This window comes from Pantherophis guttatus, chromosome 3 (genome assembly GCF_059756535.1).
Source record: "Pantherophis guttatus breed Tessera chromosome 3, ASM5975653v1, whole genome shotgun sequence".
In the NCBI taxonomy this organism is placed as follows: Eukaryota; Metazoa; Chordata; class Lepidosauria; order Squamata; family Colubridae; genus Pantherophis; species Pantherophis guttatus.
Genome location: NC_142065.1, coordinates 45,415,150 through 45,437,966, shown reverse-complemented (window position 1 = coordinate 45,437,966; position 22,817 = coordinate 45,415,150). Strand labels below are relative to the sequence as shown.

The 22,817-nt window shown below is 37.8% G+C and overlaps 1 protein-coding gene across 1 annotated transcript; it reads right to left on the bottom strand.

The window, feature by feature from the left end:
- Positions 1-1,950: 1,950 nt before the first annotated feature.
- PM20D1 (peptidase M20 domain containing 1) lies at positions 1,951-22,081 on the bottom strand. The gene is made up of 13 exons (XM_034415261.3): positions 21,821-22,081; positions 19,751-19,837; positions 17,980-18,215; positions 15,897-15,983; positions 14,773-14,906; positions 13,550-13,669; positions 12,599-12,674; positions 10,986-11,047; positions 10,317-10,395; positions 6,986-7,057; positions 5,531-5,699; positions 4,743-4,842; positions 1,951-2,167 (listed from the first exon to the last, which is right to left on the bottom strand). Exons 1-13 carry the CDS (start codon positions 22,044-22,046, stop codon positions 2,038-2,040), a joined length of 1,578 nt encoding a protein of 525 aa, XP_034271152.2. The 5' UTR covers positions 22,047-22,081; the 3' UTR covers positions 1,951-2,037.
- Positions 22,082-22,817: the final 736 nt, after the last annotated feature.

Sequence of the window (22,817 nt, the reverse complement as noted above, 5' to 3'; positions counted from 1 at the left end):
GATTGTATGTATGTATATATATTTCACATTGCTGAACCACCCACCTTCCTTAATATTTTTTGCTTGTGTAGTAGAAATGCTGTAGTTCTGCCAACTTTGGAGGTATTCGTAACTGTCTTATCTGTGCTAAACTACTAAAATAATATGGTCTCAAAAAAGAAGTTAAAAGAAAACTAAAAATGAAATAACCAATAAGCATAAGAAAAACAACTGTCAGAGGTAAAGTTTAGAAATGCAAAATGTGAAATAGTTCACATTTCAAGTGATAATTCAATGCTATACTGAACATTTGGCACCAGATACTCCAGTTTTTCCTGTGACCCTCAGATCTGCAGGTGCAAAAGGGTTGTTGCTTGATATTTGGAAAAGTTATTTCTTATGCAAAACTGCTCTTCTATATAGTTAAAATAACAGAAAAGTTCTTCACTATGTAAATATTATACTATTTTCCAATAACATCCATGGATGTTGGCTGGAAGTGAAGAAGGGAGGTGAATTATATTACATTTGTCAAGATGTCATCACACCTAATTCCTTTAGAGATCATTGCATAAGTGACAAATTCATTCAGACAGCATTGTTTTCAGGTTTCTAATGCCTTTTGAGGTATAGCTAGTCTGAAACATATAGTAATTTCTTTGTGTAGTTCAGAATAATTTATTGAATTGTTATGTTTAATACCGTGTTTCCCCGAAAATACGACATGTCCTAAAAATAAGACCAAGCCTGATTTTTGGGGTGGGTGTAAATATACGCCCTCCCCCGAAAATAAGCCTTAGTGAAGGGGTGGGCGTGACCAGCACAGAAGGCAGCCCTTCCCTTCCCCAGTCAGCTAATGGCAGCTGGACCCCTTAATCACAACCCACGGATCAGCTGAGCTGATCGGGAGTTGTCTCTCATTCTATCTCACCCCAGCATTCTTGGCGCTTGCCATCCATCCATCCATCCCCCTCGCCTGAAAACTCCCGTCCTACTTGCAAGAGAGCAGCCGCCTATCACCTCTTGCCACGTGGTGCCCACCCAGCGAACACCTCCCCCCTCCGGCCAGGCAGAGCGCCACTCACTGACCGAGCGGTATCCCAGGATCACGATGTGGGCGAAGCCGGTGAGCACCAGGTCCTTGAGTCCACGCCACCACCATCCAGAACTGAGGATGGCTTCCTCTGCAGCTTCCAAACCCCAGCTTCCAAAGCGGAGAAGAGGCCAGTCAGGCTACTGCCTGCTGCTGAGCCTTCTGGGAGCCGAGGCAGCCGCATGGAGCTGGAACCATAGAGCACGAAGTGCACTTCCAGAGTGGCTGCTACCGAAAGACTCTGTGCCGGCAGCAGATGTTCTGGGAGTGCGCGTCCCGCACTATGGTTCCAGCTCCATGCGGCTGCCCTGGCTCCCAGAAGACTCAGCAGCAGGCAGCTGGCCCAACTGGCCTCTTCTCCGCTTCCAGCTGGGTGCTCACTGGCTTCGCCCACATTTACATGGTCAGGCTGGGAGGCATGCGAGCAGGGGAAGATAGGTGCTCATGCAGCTTGGCACCTTTGGGCCGCTCTGTTCCACCACCCCTGTAGGAGAGGAGGGGCTTGATGGTGGCATGTGGAGGGAGCCTCTCTCTGCCGGACTCCTGGCTGCGAGTGCTTAGGCCGCCAAGTGGGCACCACGTGGAAAGAGGTGCTGGGTGGCTGCTCTCTTGTGAGCCGACTCCTGAAGAACAGGGCACAGGGTCGTGAGGATGCGGGCACAGCCTCAGGCGAACAGCTGACGAACGGCAATACAGCAGCAACCATGAGCACCCCCAAAATAATAAGACCCCCGATAATAAGGCCAAGCCCTTATTTTGGGGTTCAAAAGAAAATAAGACCTGTCTTATTTTCAGGAAAACATGGTAGTTTGTTTCACAACAACTTGTAGTGCAACTAGGTTGTGTTATTACTTTAAATTTCTAACACAGTAAAGAAGTTTGGGCACGAGAATAAAATGGAACACTGCTGCTTTGAATAATTCAGATTTCTAACAACTCCCACAAGCCTTTATATTTTCTTGTTTCTATAGCTCATGAAGGTTTGTATGTGGCTCTGTGGGTTGGTTCAAATCACAATTTTGAATTAGTTGAAAGAAAAATTCCACTTGCTTTGCATAATCTTCCACAGAGATCCTTTCATTCAACCCATGGAATCTGATTAAAGGCGAAAAGAAAGCAGCTGTTTAATGCCAAATTAGTCACATCATTAAGTAAAAGTTTTATATTACAAATATATGTGCAGTGCAACATTGCTCCAAAATTTAGATCCAGATTTAGTCATACTCAGAAACAAAACTAAATTCAGGGACTAGTTTACATATTACAGTAATCCTTAATGGAATTGTTTGATTTTGTTTTAGCATGCTATACAACCCAATGTTCATGATAACAGTGCACAACTGTGGCCCTATAGCCCCTGAATTTCCTATTGGTGGTCTCCAAAGCTCCCATAGAATGGGGCAGGGCCAATATTTTACAATTGGGAAGAATCTGAGAAGTGAAATGAGTTCCTTAAGCCTTGCCAATTTCTTCCCTTAAAATCATGGTTAAATAGCCTAATCCTATGCAAAAATCCTGCCTAAGTATGAATAAATTTGGATCTAAACATAATTAGAATCTAATCCTAATTATGATACAGTCTTTATTGTGAGAATGTCCCTTTCAGCATTTCTACTTATATTTAACACACTCAATGACACATGTTTGCAGAGTCAAGAGCCTATAGTTTTCTTTCTGAAATTAAATAAGAAATTAAAATAAGGAATTCTTCTTCTTCCCCAAAGAGTTTTAAACACATCAAGCCTTTAATACAACAGAAATTTCAGGGCACCACCATATTGCCACTGCCTTTTCTCCCTAGACTCCTAAAAACAGTTTGAAATTGACCTGTAATTTTCTTAAAATCTCCAGAATAATATAAGGGAAGGAAGAAAAAGACAATGGAGCCAGAAGTGTTCTTGCTCATTCCCAGCAAGGGAGAATGTTCTATCTATAGTAGTTCCAGAGTGGCAACATTTTAAGCAAATATATTATGACTGAATCAACAACATATTCATTTAGCCCCAGGCAAAGCCAACACTGTAGGACCTAAAGGTGATTCTGAACAGAGGCAAAACCCCAGGTGGAAGTGCAAGCACCCTCAATTAACCAGTTAATCTATCTGTCAGGTGCCTAAAGAATTTACCGTATTTTTCGAAATATAAGACGCACCTTTTTCCCCCCTAAAAGGGGGTGAAAATTTAGGTGTGTCTTATATACCGAATGTAGCCCCGCCCACCCACTAGCCCCCACCCTTTGGCCTCTGCCTCCCAGCAATTACCTCCTTGCAAGCAAACAGCAAGAAAAAACAGCTCCTTTCAGCTTCAGCACAACTTAATTAGCACAAGTTGATTGGATCGGCCTCCCAACTCTCAGCTGATTTGCTCTCAGCTGTTTTGCGCAGGGCTCTGCTGCTTGCTGCAAAGAGGTAAATTGCTGGAGCATATTTTTTTCCCTTGTGCTAATCAAGCTAAGTAAAGCAGGCTTTTTGCTGTTTGCTGCAACGAGGCAAAATTGCTCAGAGGCAGAGGGAGATTTCTTTTTCTTCTTTTCCTCACCAAAAAAGGTAGGTGTGTCTTATACTCCGAAATATGGTATATAGTTTACTTATATAAATCCTGATATCCTCAGTTTCTTTTAAAAAGTGTCCAAAACAGCAAACCCATTAACTCAAGGTGTGGTGTGTTTATAATCATGACATTGAAAATAACACTGTGAACTGGTTCATAAACCAGAGTTAAAATGGCTGGAGATACATTATGCACAAATGAGTGAGCATTATAATTGAGTGCAATATATGAACCCAAACACAGAAATATAAATTAGAAAATACTTTGTAAAGCCATTAATTTCTCTGATTCATCTAGCTGACAATATGGGAATATGCAGCAGCGTAGGTATTAATCTCAGCTCCATGAGTTGCATTGTTTGCCAGTTTGCTTCCAGGTTCAATTTAAGGTAATAGTTCTAATTTTAAAAGCCCTTCATTGAATGAGGCTGGGTTGTCTGAAGGATTGCCTCTTCCCAATTGTATCTGCCTATCCCATCAGATTGGTAGAGAAGGCATGCTATGCGTCCTGTTTGCTAGGCAGGACGCAAGAGACAGGGCCTTCTCAGCCATGGGACCTATCTTAAATAACATTACCCCCTCCCTCACCCTTCCTCCAAAGTGGGGCTAGCTCTATCCCTGTAATGTTCCAGAAGTCCCTTAAGACCTGGCTATGTTATCAAACCCATGGCTCCCAGGGGACTAGTGAAATTCTAAGATGGTTCCATCGTTGTGGTTAATATTCACATTCTTTTGTATCTGGTGCTTTTGTTTTATTAGAAGCACTAGATACAAGACTGTTTTATATTTTAGTAATTATTATTTTTATAGATCTACTGTTTTAATTAACCAGGTTGTACCCTGCCCAGAGTCACTTTTTATGAGATGGGCTGCCCTTTAAGTTTGATAGATAATTACCAATACTCATTTAGTTCTAGAAAAAATCCTGCATTTTCATTTTGCTTTTTATCAGGACAGGTACAACCTTTAACTCTCCCTCTATTATCTTTTAACTAATGCTATTCACATAATTCAGGAATATGAATGACTGTTTTCTTTCTCAGGTTTCAATGGCTATGTCTTATTGAAAAACACTCATGTTTGTCATCCAGTATTTCATTAAGAATGATCATTGTACTGTACCTTGGCAAATCATCAGCTTTAAAGGTTACTGAGTTAAATCGATAAATAGCCTTTGTGAGACTGCTGTAGTGCCTGCTATCAGTGTTTCCGATACAAATGCCTGTAAAAAAATAATCAGTACAACAAAGTTAGCCATTAGTATGTTTTTGTTTTGTTTGCTTATCTGTTTTGTGTTTTGTGATAAAACTATATCTATAGCCATCTGTCTGTCTATATGTTTAGCAGTTTTGAAATAACTAATGCTGCATCTATTTTAATCAGTACTATACTTTAATTTGCACTGACACTTATGTGCCAAAGTTTTATCATGAGCTTTGACAATTCTCTCCTGAATTTTTAAAGAGTATAGAAAACAATTAAATGTTTAAGTATGAAATCTTTTAAGGCAATAAATAATGGCTGAAAGACTCATAGTTTTGTACTGGAACAATCCAGTGCTACAAGACATAATTGAATAGCAGAGATGGTCTCAGTGAAGGAAATAAATGCACAGGTCAACATGATCCTGAAAAAAAAGTAGTTCACCAGTAGTTCACCAGTTCACCAGTACCTGATAGTAACAATATTAATTAAAAAAAAATAGCTCCCAGACATCAAAGAAAAAAATGTAATTGTTTCCATGTATGTATGTGATTTTAATAGTATTTGAAGTGTCCATATATTAATGTGCATCCACATGTATTGGAATAAAGTAGAGGAACAAAAGAGAACAGAGGAAAAAAATGGAAACAATGTTGGGATTGAATGGAAACAAAAGAGAAACTAAATGATCATGCATCTGCCACTACCTGGAACTACACTGGCAACATCTGGGAAAACATCCAGGATGGTCTGGCGGAAAACCCGTACAGCGAAGGTCTGATCGTCCCAGGGGCTAACGGGGGGTGGATCAAAGGTATCCATCACTTCTATCTTCACTCTCTTATCATTAATTGTTTTGTCTAATATTTCCAGGATCTAAGAATACACCCAAAGAACAAACAAGTTAAAGCAGCCAAGATGGTTTTCATCATGATATTAGCACAAGTTCCAGATTCTCCCCCAGTCCTTCATACCAGTTTCAGCTCTCCCAATAAAAATACGTAGACAGGACAGGAATCTTTCAGGAATCTCATCACTGAAATCTTATTTCCTGTTATACAAAAGAACTGAAAGTTCTTGCAATTTGAATTTGGATCCTTGTATCGAAATATATATTTTAATGGTCTCTTTAATACAGATATAATTCCAATATTTAAATCACTCATACTAAATACAGAAATATATAATAGAATACAACAATCAGGCAGAATGGTAAAGAAACTTTGTAGTATTAACATTTGGTTAAAACATTATTTCATGTTTTATTTTCACAAATACTGTAGAAAAAAAAATATTCTTTTGATGCCTTCCTCTACCACAAAGACATAGGAAAAAGGAGATGCAACACCAGGGATTTAACTGTTTTGTTTTTATTATCCTTGTACGGACAACCTATCATACATAAAACATAAGCATGATGATGTTCTGATGTAGGCAGCCGGTCAGCTAAATGGTGTAGGCTGATTTCAACCGAAACGTATTGTTTTATCTGGTTCAATATTGCTTTCTCCGACTGGTGTGTCTTTCCAAGCTTCCAGAAAATCTTAGCCAGAGATTTCAGGGCCTTTTGCCTTCAAAACAATATTGTGTTGCAATATTCAGCTATTAAAAACTGTTTGTTCCTTTTCTAAAATCTTAGTGGGAAGGGAAGGACCTCTGGAAATGCTCAGGTTCTCCAATACCTCTGGAGGGAGAATTCTGCTTTCTCAAGCAGGGAGCAGGATTCCCAATAACAGTATCATTCAGGACCCATAAATTAGGACTTCGTGTTAGTTAAGATGTAGGTGGTGAGAGAATTCCTGTAGCTACTGGAATCCTACATGGTGCTAAGGTGGACAAGAGAATACAATTGTTGATCACTGCCAATTTTGCCCTATCTCCCCCTGCTGCAGCATCCAGGAGAATGCCAGTAGCTGTGACATGGAACCAGCTAGCATCTTGACTACAAAAAACAGGATTATTATTAACAGTATCAGCCCAGATTATATCAAGCTGCTTAAAGAGGGAGGATGCAGCACTATATCTAAACCAGGTAACCTGTTTAATGTTTCCTCAAGTAAAACAAGAATGTCAAACTCTACAAGCCTAGGCCTGAATTATGGCAAATTCTAAGATTAAAAGAGCAAAGGCATATAAAACTCCACTGCCCTTCATCATACTACCTCCTCAACCGTTTGTGACGAGTGGATGCGGAAATTCACTGTGGCATCAGCTTTTGGTGGAATAACATTTGACTAGAAAGAAGAAAAAAAAAGATCTAAACGAGGGTAGAGTTATCCTCAAGCATTTCAGATCTGTGGCAGCAACATAAAGCGGTTTCACCTGAAGCCATAACATAGTTCCTGGTTTATCGGCAGCATCTCTTTAAGTTTAAAGGAGACTTGCAAACATGGCTTACTGAAGCACTTGCTTGCTTTTGCTCTTCTTTTCTAAATGCCGTTATTCCTGTGTCTTCCCCCATGCCACTCTATTAACGCTAGGCAAAGCTCTGCCTCTTTTTTTGCAAAAGGAGAACTTGGCAGACATATATACACTTGAAAAAAATGTAGCCACATGCTATGTCAGATGCCAGTGAATAGCTTGCTTCTGAAGAATACTAGACAGACCCATTTGTGCTTGTCCTTAACTCATTTCACAGGGAAATGTGGGTTCATCTTCAGGGAAAGAAAAATGCTGCCAATTCATGTCTTACATCAATACAAATTTACACTGGGCAGGTATGTCTATGTGACAACAGCAGACCCATGATCTTAAATCAGGGGCCAGCCCTAAAAATGGATAAAAGAGTGAGTAGAGATTCAATTTGAAATATATCCAAGGTGTCGATTTGCTGGACCATATTTTCCTCCCCAACAGTCGTCCCTCCCCTCCTAACTTTTTTCTCTTTTGGATTGTTTTATTATAAATGAACTATTTGCAAGTAAAGCAACTGCATTGTGGATTAAATTATTGTTGTTGTTTTTTACTTAAAGTCACAGATAGACACATCTCCATTTTACACTTGACCAGGACAGAGCAGCATTTAGAGTTGTGGATCTGTAATTTGGGTAACTTGTCCCAGTTCTACCAGCTGATGTCGCTGTTTAACAATAGCCACATTACTAAGTGATAAAACTCTACATCTTTGGTATTCTATTTTCTACATGTGTGCACACACACAAACACACACAGACATCAGACTAACAAAGCACTTCCAGTATTCAACAAGCTTACTTTTCTCAAGCGTAGACTAAAGTTTATTGTATATCAAAAATTATCAAGGATAAATATGATGAGCTCTTTGTAAAATGTGCATCTTATGTATATATGTGTGTTTAGTAGGACAAAAATGTTTTGGAGCATGTAAAGATGTGGATGCTTCATTTTGTTTTCTGGGATTAGGTAGCTGTAGGGTTGTCTAGGAAAGATGTGTTCCCCTTGTGAGATGTGAAAAGGAACAAGACAGGGATGCCCACTGTCCCCTTTTTGGTTTGTTGTGGTTTTGGAAATACTGAATAGAGATATAAGACGAGAGGATTGTGGAGGAGATTTTAAAAGAAAATTATAAATTAGGGGCTTTACGAGTGATTTACTGTTGCTTTTAGAAGATCCTTTAAAGGGAATTGAAATATCAATGGGCAAATTAAAAATTTTGGTGCATTAGGAGGTTTTAATTAAAGATGAATATGTTAACAAGAATGTATTAAGGGACTTCAAATTTATGCTGGAAATGTTAATAACAATAAGGGACATTTTATCATGTTTGGTGGATGTGTAAAAATAGCTAGAAATTCAAATATACACACTGATTCAGAGGATTTTAAAGATTAATATACAACTGAAATCGGAGGTTTTTCTTTTGGAATTGATAGACAAATAGTTGGAGAAAAGTCATATATCTTTGCTTTTCTACACAATAACTGCAACAAGATAATTACACATAAAAATGAAAAAAATCAATATTACTCACAATGAGGAACAATATGTAAAGATGATGAATAGAGATGGCTAAATTGACTTCCATTATAAGAGAAAGGACAATTCATTTATATTGAATTTGTTGCTGACTGGAAATCCTTTATAAACTTTTTGTGTGAAACAAAAAAAAAAAAGGATCTTATTATTTGTGGTTTTGATTACTAGAAAAAGTATATAATAAAAAAATAAAGGTATGTAGTAAGAGGCAAATTTATAATTGTACTTAGTGTAAAGAAAATTAAAAGCCACTTCTTTCTATTTTTTTTTCTATTTTTCTTTACTTTGTTTTACAGTCTTGCATTTTTAGTTTTTCTTTGGCTTTTTTTTCTCTTCTTTTTCTTACTTTATGTTAATTTCTATTAGATTTTTTCTTTTTAAATGTTTTAAAATAAAATTATATATATTAAAAGGAAAGATGTGTTCAGCTTAGATATGCCAGATAAAAAGCACCCCACCTGTTTCAAAACTTCTTTTTCCTTTAAATCCAAAACATTGCATGTATGTATGACTTGTGTATACACATGCACCAGCGCGCGCGCGCACACACACACACACAGATGCAAACATAAAAACACTGAGAGAACTTATGTGGCACAAGCATTCCCTGATGTGCAGAGGCAGGATGATTGAGAACAGTGCATGGATATGTGCAAGAGATGCCATATGGGTCAGGGAAGGGTGTTGTGTGTGGGTTAGGTAGGGTGCTTGGGAGTGCCCAAGAGATGCTGTTTGGGTTGGGGAAGATGTGCAGTGGGGTAGCATGGGTTAATAAAGAGTGCTTGGAAGTGCCATGTGGAGAGGGGTAGGAGCACAGAGGGCAGCACGAATCAGGTGAATATTGACCCATAAAGATATACTGGATTTCCTTCCTCCTGTTCCTTTCTCCCTCCATCCCTAAGTGTTGCTGCTGGATAGGGTGAGTAAGTGAGAGATTGTTAGACTACATTGGGGAACATTGAAAATGAAGATCACATGACTACACTAGTTGCCCAGCAGCAGCCAGTAGCACAGAAGCAGTCACAATTTCTCCAAATTTCATTCCCTTGAAAGTCGTGGGTTCTGGATTTTGGATACTTCCTGTAAATTAGCCAATTTGAAGTATTAATAAAGCATTGCCCTCCAATGCAATTGTTTTGTCCAGTTAAAGGTCGTGATGAGAGATTTAGTTGCATAATAGATTATTTTTGCAGGAAGGGCAATAATGCAATATCAGAAAATTGGGTGGAAATGGAGGAATTTTTTTTTGCTGGTTGCGTTTTTGTTCTGTTTAAGTATGTTAAGCATTTCCATTGGCATATATACCTGCTTTGTTTTATTTTCTGACAAAAATGGCGGGAAATCTTATTTGGATTTATTTTCCTATCAAATTTTTATTTATTAAATTTATATGCTGCCCATCTTGCTTTGAGAGCAACTCTGGGGCAGTTTACAATGCAAATGTTAGGTCTCTGTAGGTTACAAAAATGGGGCAGGGGCCACCAATTGTTCCATTCAGTTTTCTTGTGACTTTTCCCAACCTAGTGTCTTCCACTATACCTTTATTCCTGCATGAAACATGGTGATTGCAGTGGTGGTCCGAACTAAAGCATTAGTGCCAGGAGTTCGCTCAAGAAACCTGCATAAAAATTTAAAAGGCAAAAGTTTCTTTGGTATCCACATTAAACCAATATAACTTTCTGTACTCTGCAAAATAGCAGCAATATTTTATATTAATTGAAGTACAGTAATTGATACAAAAAGGAGAAGAATGAAGAAGCACTTGAATTTTATATAATCCAGTGAAGTATATTGCCTGTAGCTTCCAGTATATTTTTCATTTATTTACCCAGACTCAGCTTATTTTTACTTCCTCTGCTCTCTTTTACATAATAAATTTTAATTGATAACTGCTCAGGGCATAATTTTCACTTGCAGTTCACTCAATAGCAGATATTATTCCTCCCACAAACAGATGTGATAGCATTCTATTAACACTCACATAATTGCCTTTTCAGAATTTGATAAAGATCAATGCAGTTGAAGCAAGAAAGTTTTGCAGATTTTTGTTGTTGCATCTTCTCAAAATAAAAGAACAGTTTTAAGAAAAGAGGAGAAAGGCAGCAAGAAAGAATACTACAGAGACAAGAACCTACTACCACCATTTCCTAGTTAGTTTATGCATGCAGGTTTCAAGAAAGGAGAGTGATAAAGAATCTTCTTTCTTACCAGCCAACAAGAGGTCCAAAGAGCCACAGATTTGCCATGATGATATTGAGGGGGAAGTTGAACTGAATAGCAGGGGATTGGGAATGGGAAGAGTATATACACATCAGCAAATGTATCTCCAGATAAGACTTTATTCTACATATTTATCTACCATTCAAAAGAACAATATAATTACTATATACAAACTACAATCCAGTCCATTCTTTCTAGAGGAATAATTCTTATGGAATTATTTTTTATAACATTCTATTAATTATAATCTGAGTTGAGTACTCATTTTATTTGTGAACAAAGCCAAGATACAATCTTCTTTTACATGAAATAAAAAGAAAATTGGAAATTGAATCTATATAATAAAGGAAGTAATAGGTAACAAATTAGGCTATTAGATGCAAGTCAAGATCCTGATTATTACCTATACAGGTAGTCCTTGAACTTACAATCACAATCAGGACTGGAATTTCAGTCATTAAGCAATTTGGTCATTAAGTGAAACTGACTAGATCTGATTTTAATCATTTTTACCATGGTTATTAAGCAAATCATTGTGGTCATTAAACAAATCATGCAGTCATTAAGTCAATCTGCCTTCTCCAATTGACTTTGCTTATTGGAAGCCAGTTGGGAAGGTCACAAATAACAGCCACATAATTGCAAGATGCTGTGACCATCATGAATGGAACCGATTATCAAGCACCCAAACTGTGATCATTTGACTGCAGGGGTAGTGTAATAGTTATATTTCAAGAAAAGCTTGTAAGTCACTTTTTCTAAGGCCATTGTAACTTTGAACCATTATTAAACAAAAGGTTGTAGGTTGTAAAGTCCTTTATGGCACAGATCTAACTATCTGAGCAGACACTGATCCACAATATCTGCCCATTCTATATGAGCCTTGGTGGTGCAGCAGACTAAAGTACTGTTAAGTAACACCAGCTGCCTGCAATTACTGCAAGTTCAAATATCACCAAGCTCAAGGTTGACTCAGCCTTCCATCCTTTCGAGGTAGGTAAAATGACGATCCGGTTTGTGGGGGCAATAAGCTGACTTTGTATAAAAAAGAACATCGCTTGGGGGGGCCAAAAACCCTACTAAGCAGGTATATACAACAGTATGAAGGCTATTGCTTAACACATTGTAAGCCACCCTGAGTCTCCGGAGAAGGGCGGCATATAAATCGAACCAATAATAAATAAATGTTCAGAAAGCACTGACATGCTGCATGTCTCATCCATTAATCAGTGCCACCCGATGAAATCAAGGAATATTATCCCCCTCTAAGATATATCTGGCTGCCACCCTGGCTATGATCAATCGAGCTCTGAAAACCTGGCTGTTTTCTCAGGCTTCAGGGTAAATTGGTGGCAAGTCCTGCACCTTATTTTATCTTTTAATGGCTCTTCTGGTGATTGGGGATGTTTTGGAAACTGTTTTGCATGTATTGTATGATGATGCCACCCAGAGTCATTGTCACTGAAAATCAAGTAAATTTGCCTAGTGCTCAGTATAGCAATTCATGGGAATTCTCCCAAGGGGGAAAAATGCCTTAAAATGATCAATGTATTTCATGAAAGATGTAGAAATGAAGAAAACATGTACTGTTCAATACTCACCACTGGTACCAGTTGTTCAAACATCATGATTTCAGGTCCATGACCAAACAAATTGGGCATAGGCTGTGTTTCCAACCTATGGGAATCAAACGCAAAAGCAAAATAAAGTACATTCAGTTGAATTATTTTGTGCCTAAGATGATACATTGCACTAAGATGTAAGTTTGTTAGATATGTTAACTTCTTTCTTAAAGAGTAAATCAATCTGTCTGTTTTCAAAACAGGTTTTAAGAAAAAAATATCCCTTAGAATGTGGAACATGTAATTCATTTTTCTGAAAGTATCTTCTTTCAATCATACTATGTTGCAAAGAGAAGATATGGATCAAATCTCATTCTCTATTCCCAGTGTAAAATGGATTAAGACAGAGATGTTTTTACTCTCTCTTTGTGGTGGATATATTTTAAACTTTTTATAAAATTTGTACTATTTTTCTTTTTAATAATGATTTCTAAAATATTTTACAATGATTATTTTTATGCATCTGGAATTTTATTTGATTGTTTGTTGTACATTACCCAAAATTAAGATTTGTTCCCTAGTAACCTTCTCAATGGCACAGCAACAAAGCACCCCATAAACCTAGATATATGACCCGCTTTGCAAATTATCGTGACTGGTTCTAGAAGATAACACAATAGAACGGAATAAATAGATACCACTTATTTCAGAACTCTACAACCGTAACTTCCCCCTTGCAGATGTGTTGGACTGTAACATCCAGCATTGTTACATGGGTTAGATAGGTTGTAAACCATCCTAGCTAAAAACTGACAACTATTCATGACTTATTCTGGCCCTGTCATTATTGCAGATATTTAACATAGCACCTTAGACTACTGTGTTTTATATGTTTTACTGGAAAGTGCTGCATTCAACCCAAATAAGATTTTTTTCCATTAGATATGCATTGAATCACAATGACAATATGTTCCCAAGACAGACACTCACTTGAATAAGGCTTCAGAAAGAATACCAATGCTGGTCCTCTCAGGGGGGGCAGAAGAATGGCCAACTTGAGATGTTACACTGAGATTTACATTAAGCGCACCCTTTTCTGTGATACCTATTCTGATGAGTTGGGAGAAAAAACCATTAATGAAATTCCAAATGCAATACAGTTGGACTGTTCGTTATATTCAAACTGAATAAACAAGAAGTTACTTCTGACTTTTGCTGCTTTTTGGACAATTTTATGTGCCGTATTTTTCAGAGTATAAGATGCACCTACCTTTTTTGGTGAGGAAAAGAAGAAAAAGAAATCTCCCTCTGCCTCTGAGCAATTTTGCCTCCTTGCAGCAAACAGCCTGCTTTACTTTCATTTTCATTTTCAGCATAGCTTGATTACCACAAGGAAAAAAAAAATCTGCTCCAGGAATTTACCTCTTTGGAGCAAGCAGCAGAACCCTGCACAAAACAGCTGAGAGCAAATCAGCTGAGAGTCGGGAGGCTGATCTAATCAACTTGTGCTAATTAGGCTGTGCTGAAGCTGAAAGGAGCTGTTTTTTCTTGCTGTTTGCTTGCAAGGAGGTAATTGCTGGGAGGCAGAGGCCAAAGGGTGGGGGCCAGTGGGTTGGCGGGGCTACATTCGGTGTATAAAACGCACCTAAAATTTCACCCCTTTTAGGGGGGAAAAGGGTGTGTCTTATACTCCGAAAAATATGGTAGATCTTTTTTGCTTTGCTTAAACCAACACATATGCATCATCTAATCTACTTTGCAGTCAGATTTCCTGCCTGCTGTGCAGGACAGCAGGAATTTCTACTAATATCTTCTGGCACTTCAGGGCAAATCCTTACCCATCTGATATTACAAAATACATGTTGCCCTGGTTACTCTAGTCTTGTAAGAAGAGCAGAAGCCATCTGGAGATGTAGGTCTATGTATATTACTCTATTGCTGGGGGCTACTGTGACCAGGCATTCATATACCTAAAGTTAATCAGTTACCATATGTACAACCTGAAGAATATGAAGTACAGTACAAGGTCCATACTTTCATCATTCCAGAACAAAGGTGGGCAAAAAATAGACAAAATAAATTGATAGATTGCAGTTTTAGTTATTTGTGAATTGTAAGGCATGGCTTCGAACATTCAATTGTTTAAACCTGATTCTATAAAATAGGTAAAGAACTGCATTTACTGAAAGAAAAAATTGTATTTCTTTACTTACACAGCTACCGGTTTCTCTATTTTAGGGATGACTCCATCAAAAATAAAGCTTCCTTCATCAAGCACAAAAGAAAGTTGTACCCCTCTAGATTCCAGCTCAGCCACAATTTTCATTGCTCCTTTTTTACCACCCACCTGAAAGGGAATTAGAATAACATTTTCCTAAATTAAGCCCTTGGCTAGTCTTTCAAAAGAAGGCAATTACTATTCAGCAAAGGATGTAAGTGATTTACTAATTGTAGCCCAAACCACTGAAGTTTGGATTTAAAGAGATTATACATAATCCCATTTAAAAAGCTACTACAGCAATAGCACTTAGACTTATATACCACTTCACAGCCCTCTCTAAGCGATTTACAGAGTCAGCATATTGCCCCCAACCATCTGGGTCTTCATTTTACCAACCTTGGAAGGATGGAAGGCTGAGTCAACCTTGAACATGTCAGAATCGAAGGAATCAAACTCCTGGTAATGTGAGCAGAGTTAGCCTATAATACTGCATTCTAACCACTGTGCCACTATGGCTTTATACTGTATATCTAAGCTACTTTTTCACATGTATCTAAATCCTAATTGGAAAATTTTTTAAAGATTTGTTTCTCCAGTTTATATTATTTTTATAAATGATTCAAGGCAACATACATACCTAATATTCCTTCCTTCTCCTATTTTCTTCACAACAACCCTGTGAGATGAATTGGGCTGAAAGAATGACTGGCCCAAAGTCACCCAGCTACCTTTCATGCCTAAGAAGGAACTAGAATTCACATTCTCCTAGTTCCAAGCCTGGTGCCTTTTAAAAAGCATTTTTTAAAAATGGAGATTTAATTTAGAGTACCAAATGCAATATTTAAAAACATCCAATATTTTATATTCCCATTCAGCAAAACAAAATACTCCTATATTGCCAAATTATGATAAATGGGAAATAACCTTCTACTTTATCAGCACAGTATACATTAAAGACATTCAGGTTAACAGAATTTTTAAAAGACAATTTACTTGGAACCTACCATTCAGTTTTGGGGGATCGCTTATAACTCCAAAATAAATAATAAAAACACTGAAGAAATTGAGAGGTTAAAAACAAACAAACAAACATATAAGCAAACAAATAAATAATACCTCTTCATCATGCCCAAGGCCTATATAGAAAGATCTTAGTGGTCTGTGATTTCGTCTCAGTAAAAACTCTAAAGCATGTAGAATGCCCTGAGGATTAGAAAGAAATAATTACTATTTTACATTTGGTTACACAGTGAGTTGTACCATATATGGTTATTATTAAGAATTAGACTACCAGAAAGCAGAGCTCATACAGAGACTTTAACTCTATTCACTAAAGGCTTTTGACTATTATGGAGCTATATAGTACTATCCACCCTCCAGTGAGCATAATCCAGTGAGTTCCCTGGAATTGGGCAGCCAATAAATGTAAATAAATAATATTTGGCAAGAAATTTGCTGTCCCTATAGCTGATCACTATTTAATAGGAGCCTCTAGCCTCTGTCCCTAGTTATCTTGCCTTTCTTCCACAATAACAGATGGTGAAGACTAACAGATTTTACATTTACTCCTTGAGGCTGCCCAGGGATGGTATTAGAGCAAAGAGGAAAAGGCTGCTTAAAGACTAGTTAAGCCTGTATCACTCATGGACTGGGGAGGAGGTGAAGGTAGCATCATCATTGGAATACAGAATACATGAAGAAGAGGTTCCTGTGTTAGATGCAAGTGAGAGTGTGTCCTAGGTAACTTTTTGTATCACCTATCTTTATGTAATCTTGCTTCCTTTTCATTGATGAAAATAAATTACTGTATCAAAGACTGTGTGTGGATTTCTTCTCTTTTTTATATTTTTAAAATGTTGTATATATGCTGCCCACCATTTCTAATAATCCCCCAGGACAACTGACTCAATCATGCAATAAATAATGCTTTGTTAACATCAGAACAGGGCAGTAAAATCTGTTTCAAGCCAACAGCTATAATTGCCTTTGGCAGCATACCAGAAACAGTACTCCAAAAGTGAAGTGAGCCAAGACAAAAACTGTATTTTGTGTAAATTAAATCATAGTTTCATCATGTATTTAATCATTTTCCCCTTCTGTCATATTATAGACATGTCAACTTGGTGGCAGATGTTTAGTTTTGAAGCTTATGGACACAATAATGGGTTCTTAATCCTGGGATTAAGCAATATTTTATTTTTCTCAGAAGACGTATTTCATCCGTTCTTAATCGAAGTCTTCTGTGCATTAGCAGACATGTTAAATGTTATAATTATCTAATAATGGTCTATGTGACTAATACACTATTAATCAGATAGCTCATCTTGCTTGTTTCTAGCTTTGAACCAGCTTTCATAAAGGGTATTGGGACAAAAGAAGGATATTACTGCTTTTCCCTCCAATTTTCCAATCTGAGTTAGAGTAGTGCTGTTGTTCTCTGATCTTTGAAGCTCTGCATTTCATTAGACCCAGGTCAATCATGAGTCAATTCGTTTCAGAAAGGCTATTTTAATCACTAGTTAGCCAGATTGTTGTAACCAGAGAACTGAGCAAGACTGATTAGAGCGGAGGTAGAAAATATGCAGCCCAGCTCCATTTTTGCATGCCTCCAAGTTCATTAAAATCACACTATTCCAAGGGAGACTCAATTTACCATTATTTTTTATAGTGAAATGGAAGTATTTACTACTTTTAATCTCCAAATGGCTTAACTCAGTCATAAAACCCCAAACAAACAAAAATCACAGGCTACATCCTTTGACTCTCTTTCACTACTTTTCCATTTTATCTTGTGTTTACCAACCACTTTTTCACTTCAAAATGGCATATATGACCTGTATTCCCACTAAAACCATCAATTTAATTTATTCTGGGAAAAAATAGAGCCATTTGTTCAGTGAAAGCAGGAAAAGCCAGTGTAATTTCCACCTTTTCAGTTTCAGTTTTCCAGGAGGAGCAATTGTAACTGATGTTGAAGCAGAAGCTGTATCTAAGAAGTCTATGAAGGTCAGCCAAATGCAATTCTAAAACCACTAAGATGCTTTTGAAAACTGCAGTATACAGAAAGAAAACTGACTGCTTCTTCCCACACTGTGTAATGGAAGCCATGATTTATCATAAATATGGTACATAAAATTTCATAGACTCCTGCAACTCATAGTATTTCTGCATCCCACCAAAAGGAGATAAATCGATATACCATAGCTGAGTTTTTATTATCTAGTGTTCCTCTTCCATATATAAATCCATCATGTTCTTCAGCAGAAAAGGGATCACTGACATCCCATCCATCAGGGTATGCTGGGACCACATCTATATGTGCAAGCAGCATATATGGCTGTAATTGAGGGTTAGATCCCTGGATGGTGAATAGATGGCTATAATCTCCGATGACTTCATGTTGAATGAATGAGGTAGAAAACACTACAGGAAAAGCTTCAGGAAAGAGAATTAAACAAAGTTAGCCACTGGATTTAATTTTGAAGTTACTGTGTGTTGGGTAAAGAGACCAGACTTTTAATGAATGGCATGTGTAAAAGAATAGTGGATTATATATTTGGAAAATGGTTAACTGAAGTAAGGGATAATGTTTTTGTATTTCTGTATGTAGACGAACTGTTTTTAAAGAAAATAATATAAATAAGAAAAAACATTCTTAAATTATTCTTTTCTCTCTTATTCACTGGGGACAAAAAACAAGTATATCTTAGCAAACTCAGCTAATGTTCCCCTTGTGACCAGAGCAGTGACAACATCTGCAATACAATAATCCTTCTATTTATATTGTTCTTGCATCAGCATTTATTATCTTACTCTGAATATATACATAGCAACCTTTGGATGCTCAAAGTTCTACTCATACTTTATCTCAGAAACTGCTATAATCTAAAGTAAACCTAAAGTATCATCCTTGTGTTGCAGTTAGACGGATGAACAATGGTTTGCCATCATAACAGGAGGAAAATGGGAACTTGGTGCAAAGAAAAGCACCTAACAAAATTAGTGATTAAACAACAGGGAACCAAATTTATTTCCTAAGAAAATTTAATGCCATGCTGTTGCTCCGTGCCTGAGAGAAAGTGGCTTATTTAAAGCAGTCATTGATTTTTTTAGTTGAATTGATTTTTAGAACTTTGCACTTTCTGGTTCAACCCATGAATTTTAGGTTGCAAGGAATAAGGTCTATTGAAATAAATAGGACTTAATTTCTAAGTAATATGTGGTGTTTTTCCCCCTAAGAATGCTTAAAGCTGCAGATACACACATACATACACCCCTCAAAACATCTTTGGGTAGTTGCAAAAGTACTTTTTTTCTCCAAATGGTATGAAACAAATTTTAACAACACTAGAAAGTTCCTTTTATAGAGTCATACCATTAATCCACTGTTGTCAGTTCTGTTTACACTATCTTGTTCATGTGTCACACTTAAGTGTCACATGGTTTGTTTAGCTTACAATTTTATATTTATGTTATACACAAATCAAGTATTGAGTTAGAATCCATAACATATAGCTCAGCATTGTGTATTCAACAAAGCAATTAACGCTGGTCATAACTTAGTACAGTATCTCTACTGATTGAAAGGGATTTCATTTTCCCACTTACATTAATATGAAACTGGAAGAATTCGCCATGAAAAATACATGTTTTATCCTTTTGGTGGATCTGTGTAATTTATGACAATATGGTAACTCCAATTGAAAAACAATATTAAATTATTGTTCAAATACATATTCGTTTTTTAAGAATCCATATTTTCTTCACGGATGAAACACCTATAACATCTATAATTAACACTTATAAACACCAACACAATTATTTTCATTTGAACTTTATTAAATAATGAACCACATTTTTTCAGTTTGGTGCTTCAGTTCTATCAAGAAATAAATGCAGTACAACAATTATATTTTCTATGCAATTAATAGCATTGTCACTAATAAAAACAAGTATTTAATTTTAAATACCTTTGTAAATATATGGCTTAAATTCTTCCAGGGCTCTTATATTCTGATCATCTGGTGAGAAGGAAACTGTTTGTATTCTGACAGCACCTTTTGGAAAGGATAAAGCATTTTTCAAAATGCTGAGGCAATATTTCAGAAGAGTAACACAAACAGATGAACTACTGCACCCATTAAAATGCCTTAAAGCACTTATATAAGAAATTATCATTATCACTGGATTGATAAACCCTAGTATCAATAATAAGAGGGCATTTGTGGAACTTTTGTGATAATAGTGAACGACTATCATGTAAGAGCTTTGTACATTAAGATGGGAGCACATCTCTGTGCACAAATCTATCAGAAAGATCTGCACAACATGAGGGATTAGAATTCAGTTTGTTGCAATTCATGTATTTGACAGTATGCCACCCAAATCATAGGCTCTGAAAAGCTCATAATAAAATATCAAATACATGTTTAACTTCCCCACAGGTGCATAGGGATTTTAAAATACTTTAAAAATCCACAGAGCATATTAAAACACCGAAGTTGACAACAGTTGTCAGAGACTGCACAGCAAGTTACCGCCATCTCCTTAATATCCCCCCACCCCCCAAAAAGAAGGGATGCAATAAAGAAGGGATTTTATCAGCTTCTGAAATCTATGGGCCTTCCTAGATTTGAGAAAAATAATCCCCCCAACCATGGCTTGGGACAACCATGAAAAAACTCGCTTCTCTGAAACCTCATGGGAAGATAGAAATCAAGCAGGAAGATTGAATGTGGAATAAATGATATTCCCACAGTAATTGGGGATCCAAGCCTCAAAAGGCTTCATAGGTATTGACAAGCATTTTGAATCGTACCTGGAAACTTGCCAGAAATTAATGCAGTTCCTGCAAAACAGTTGTCATTCTCTAATCTGCCTGGTTAGCAAATAGGCAACTGCATATTGCTGTCAACTGTTCTTTCCAAGTAAGTAGAAGTTATAAAGGGCCTCAGCTAGTTCTAGCAATGACAAACTGATGGCTTGCGGCAAAATCATTGTGCAAACACACTCCATGCACTTGTATCCTGATGTGGGAGGGAAGTACATTGTGATGTTACAGCACGTTTCATCACATTGTCAGCAGCCTAAATAGAGCATTACATCGGCAATCTTTTGCTTGCCTGGGTCACAATGAGTGAAGAATTGTCTTGGTCTGATATAAAATATATAACATACTTGATCACTAAGAATCACATAATAATGTTAAAAGTTTATGATCTTGTTGGGCCACATTACTAGCTGTCCAGGGCCTCATGCAGCCTGCAGCCCATTGGTTGACACGCCTGCATTAATGCATCTGCAAGGTGTTAAGGGCACCTTAAAATAGCTCCTTTTAAGACAAAAGTTAAAATGACAGCTCAACTCCAATAAAAAGGGGACCAAACTACGAGTTATTTAGTGACTGAAAGGCGACTGCCTAGAAAAGAGCTTTCCTACCCCACCTAATTTGAGAAAGGAAAGAAGGGGGGAAATGAATCCATCTATGAGAATTTCCCCAAGTCCTGCAGGGTGCAAAGCCTGTATTTTATAACAGATCAAATCATATGAACACTTTCTTTTCTGATATATTTGTGTCTACAAACTGAATTCCTATAGGTCGTATATAGACAGAACTACATACAAGGGTAAGAACCCCAAAAGCGATTTTATTCAAAGCGATACAGCTTAGACTTAGAGCCTTCAAAAAGCTAGTGTTATTCTGGGCAGAATATAAAGTTGTTTTATGCATTCCGATTGTAAAAGAGTATGAGTAAAGCAGGAGTTGTAGCAGAGATAGAAATAGCAGAGGTAGACGCAGCAGAACCGACCTTCCGTCCTAAGCAGTTGCTCCAGGACAGGAGATCTACCTATTGTACCAAACCATTTAAGCCAGTAACAGAGGAAAACACAAATTTAGCCTATCAGACGCACACAAGGCTATAATTTTGCTCTCTCGAGCCACCAGCACTAACTTCCTATTAAAAACAGAGAGAGAAACATTTACTTTGAAGAAATGACTGCTTTTACACTCGATTCCATCTTTGCTTTTTTTTTTGTACCTTGGAGCACGTCCTTGAGCTCCTGCAACTCGCGGGGGCTAAAGGCAGCCTCTATTCGCCGCTGCCGTCCCTGCTGCTGTTTTTCCCGCAGCCCTACGGCCGGGCCGGAAGGTCCCGTCCCATAGGCTCGGAGGAGCATCGCGACCAGCAGAAGCAACACTATCCCGCACAGTCCCAAGCCAGCCCCGCACAAGACCCCTCGAAGCCGAGCACCGAAGGTCGCCATTTTCCTGCGTCTTGGCCCAGCCGCGTTGGGAACTTTGACAGGCAGGCGTGGCTTCTAGCCAATCATTGACGGAGCTGTAATTTATCACCGCCGCGGGAAATTTGGTTTGGTCGGTCTTGTTGCTGCAGTTCGCGGGAGAGGGGAATCTCGAATCATTCGGTTGAAGGCATTTAGAAATAGCCCGTTCATGATTAAGGGGCTAATACAGGTAGTCATCGACTTACAGCCGTTAGTTTAGTGACTGTTCAAAGTTACCACGGAAGTGAAAAAGTGACTTATGACCATTTTTCACAGTCACGACCTTTGCACCATCCCTATGGTTATGTGATTAAAATTCAGCTGCTTGGCAACTGAGTCATATTTATGACCTTTGCAGTGTCCTGAGGTCATGTGATCCCCTTTCGTGATCTTCTGACAAGCAAAGTCAACGGGGAAGCCAGATTCACTTAACAACCGTGTTACCTTAACACCTGCAGTGATTCACTTAACAACTGAGGCAATGAAGATCGTAAAGTGGAGCAAAGCTCACTTAACAAATGTCTCACTTAACAACAGAAATTCTGGGCTTAATTGTGGTTGTAAGTCAAGGACTACCTGTAACTGTTTCTTATGTCTTGTGAATGCCCCGTCTTTCTGTCAAAGGATTGGGCTAAAGACAGCATCTTGCTGTCTTTACTTGCAAACACCCTGCCAGTTATTCTTTCATATTGCTCTGGCGATTGCAGCAGGAACAAGTGCTGATCAACCTTGTTTGGACTTAAGTTCTAGCGA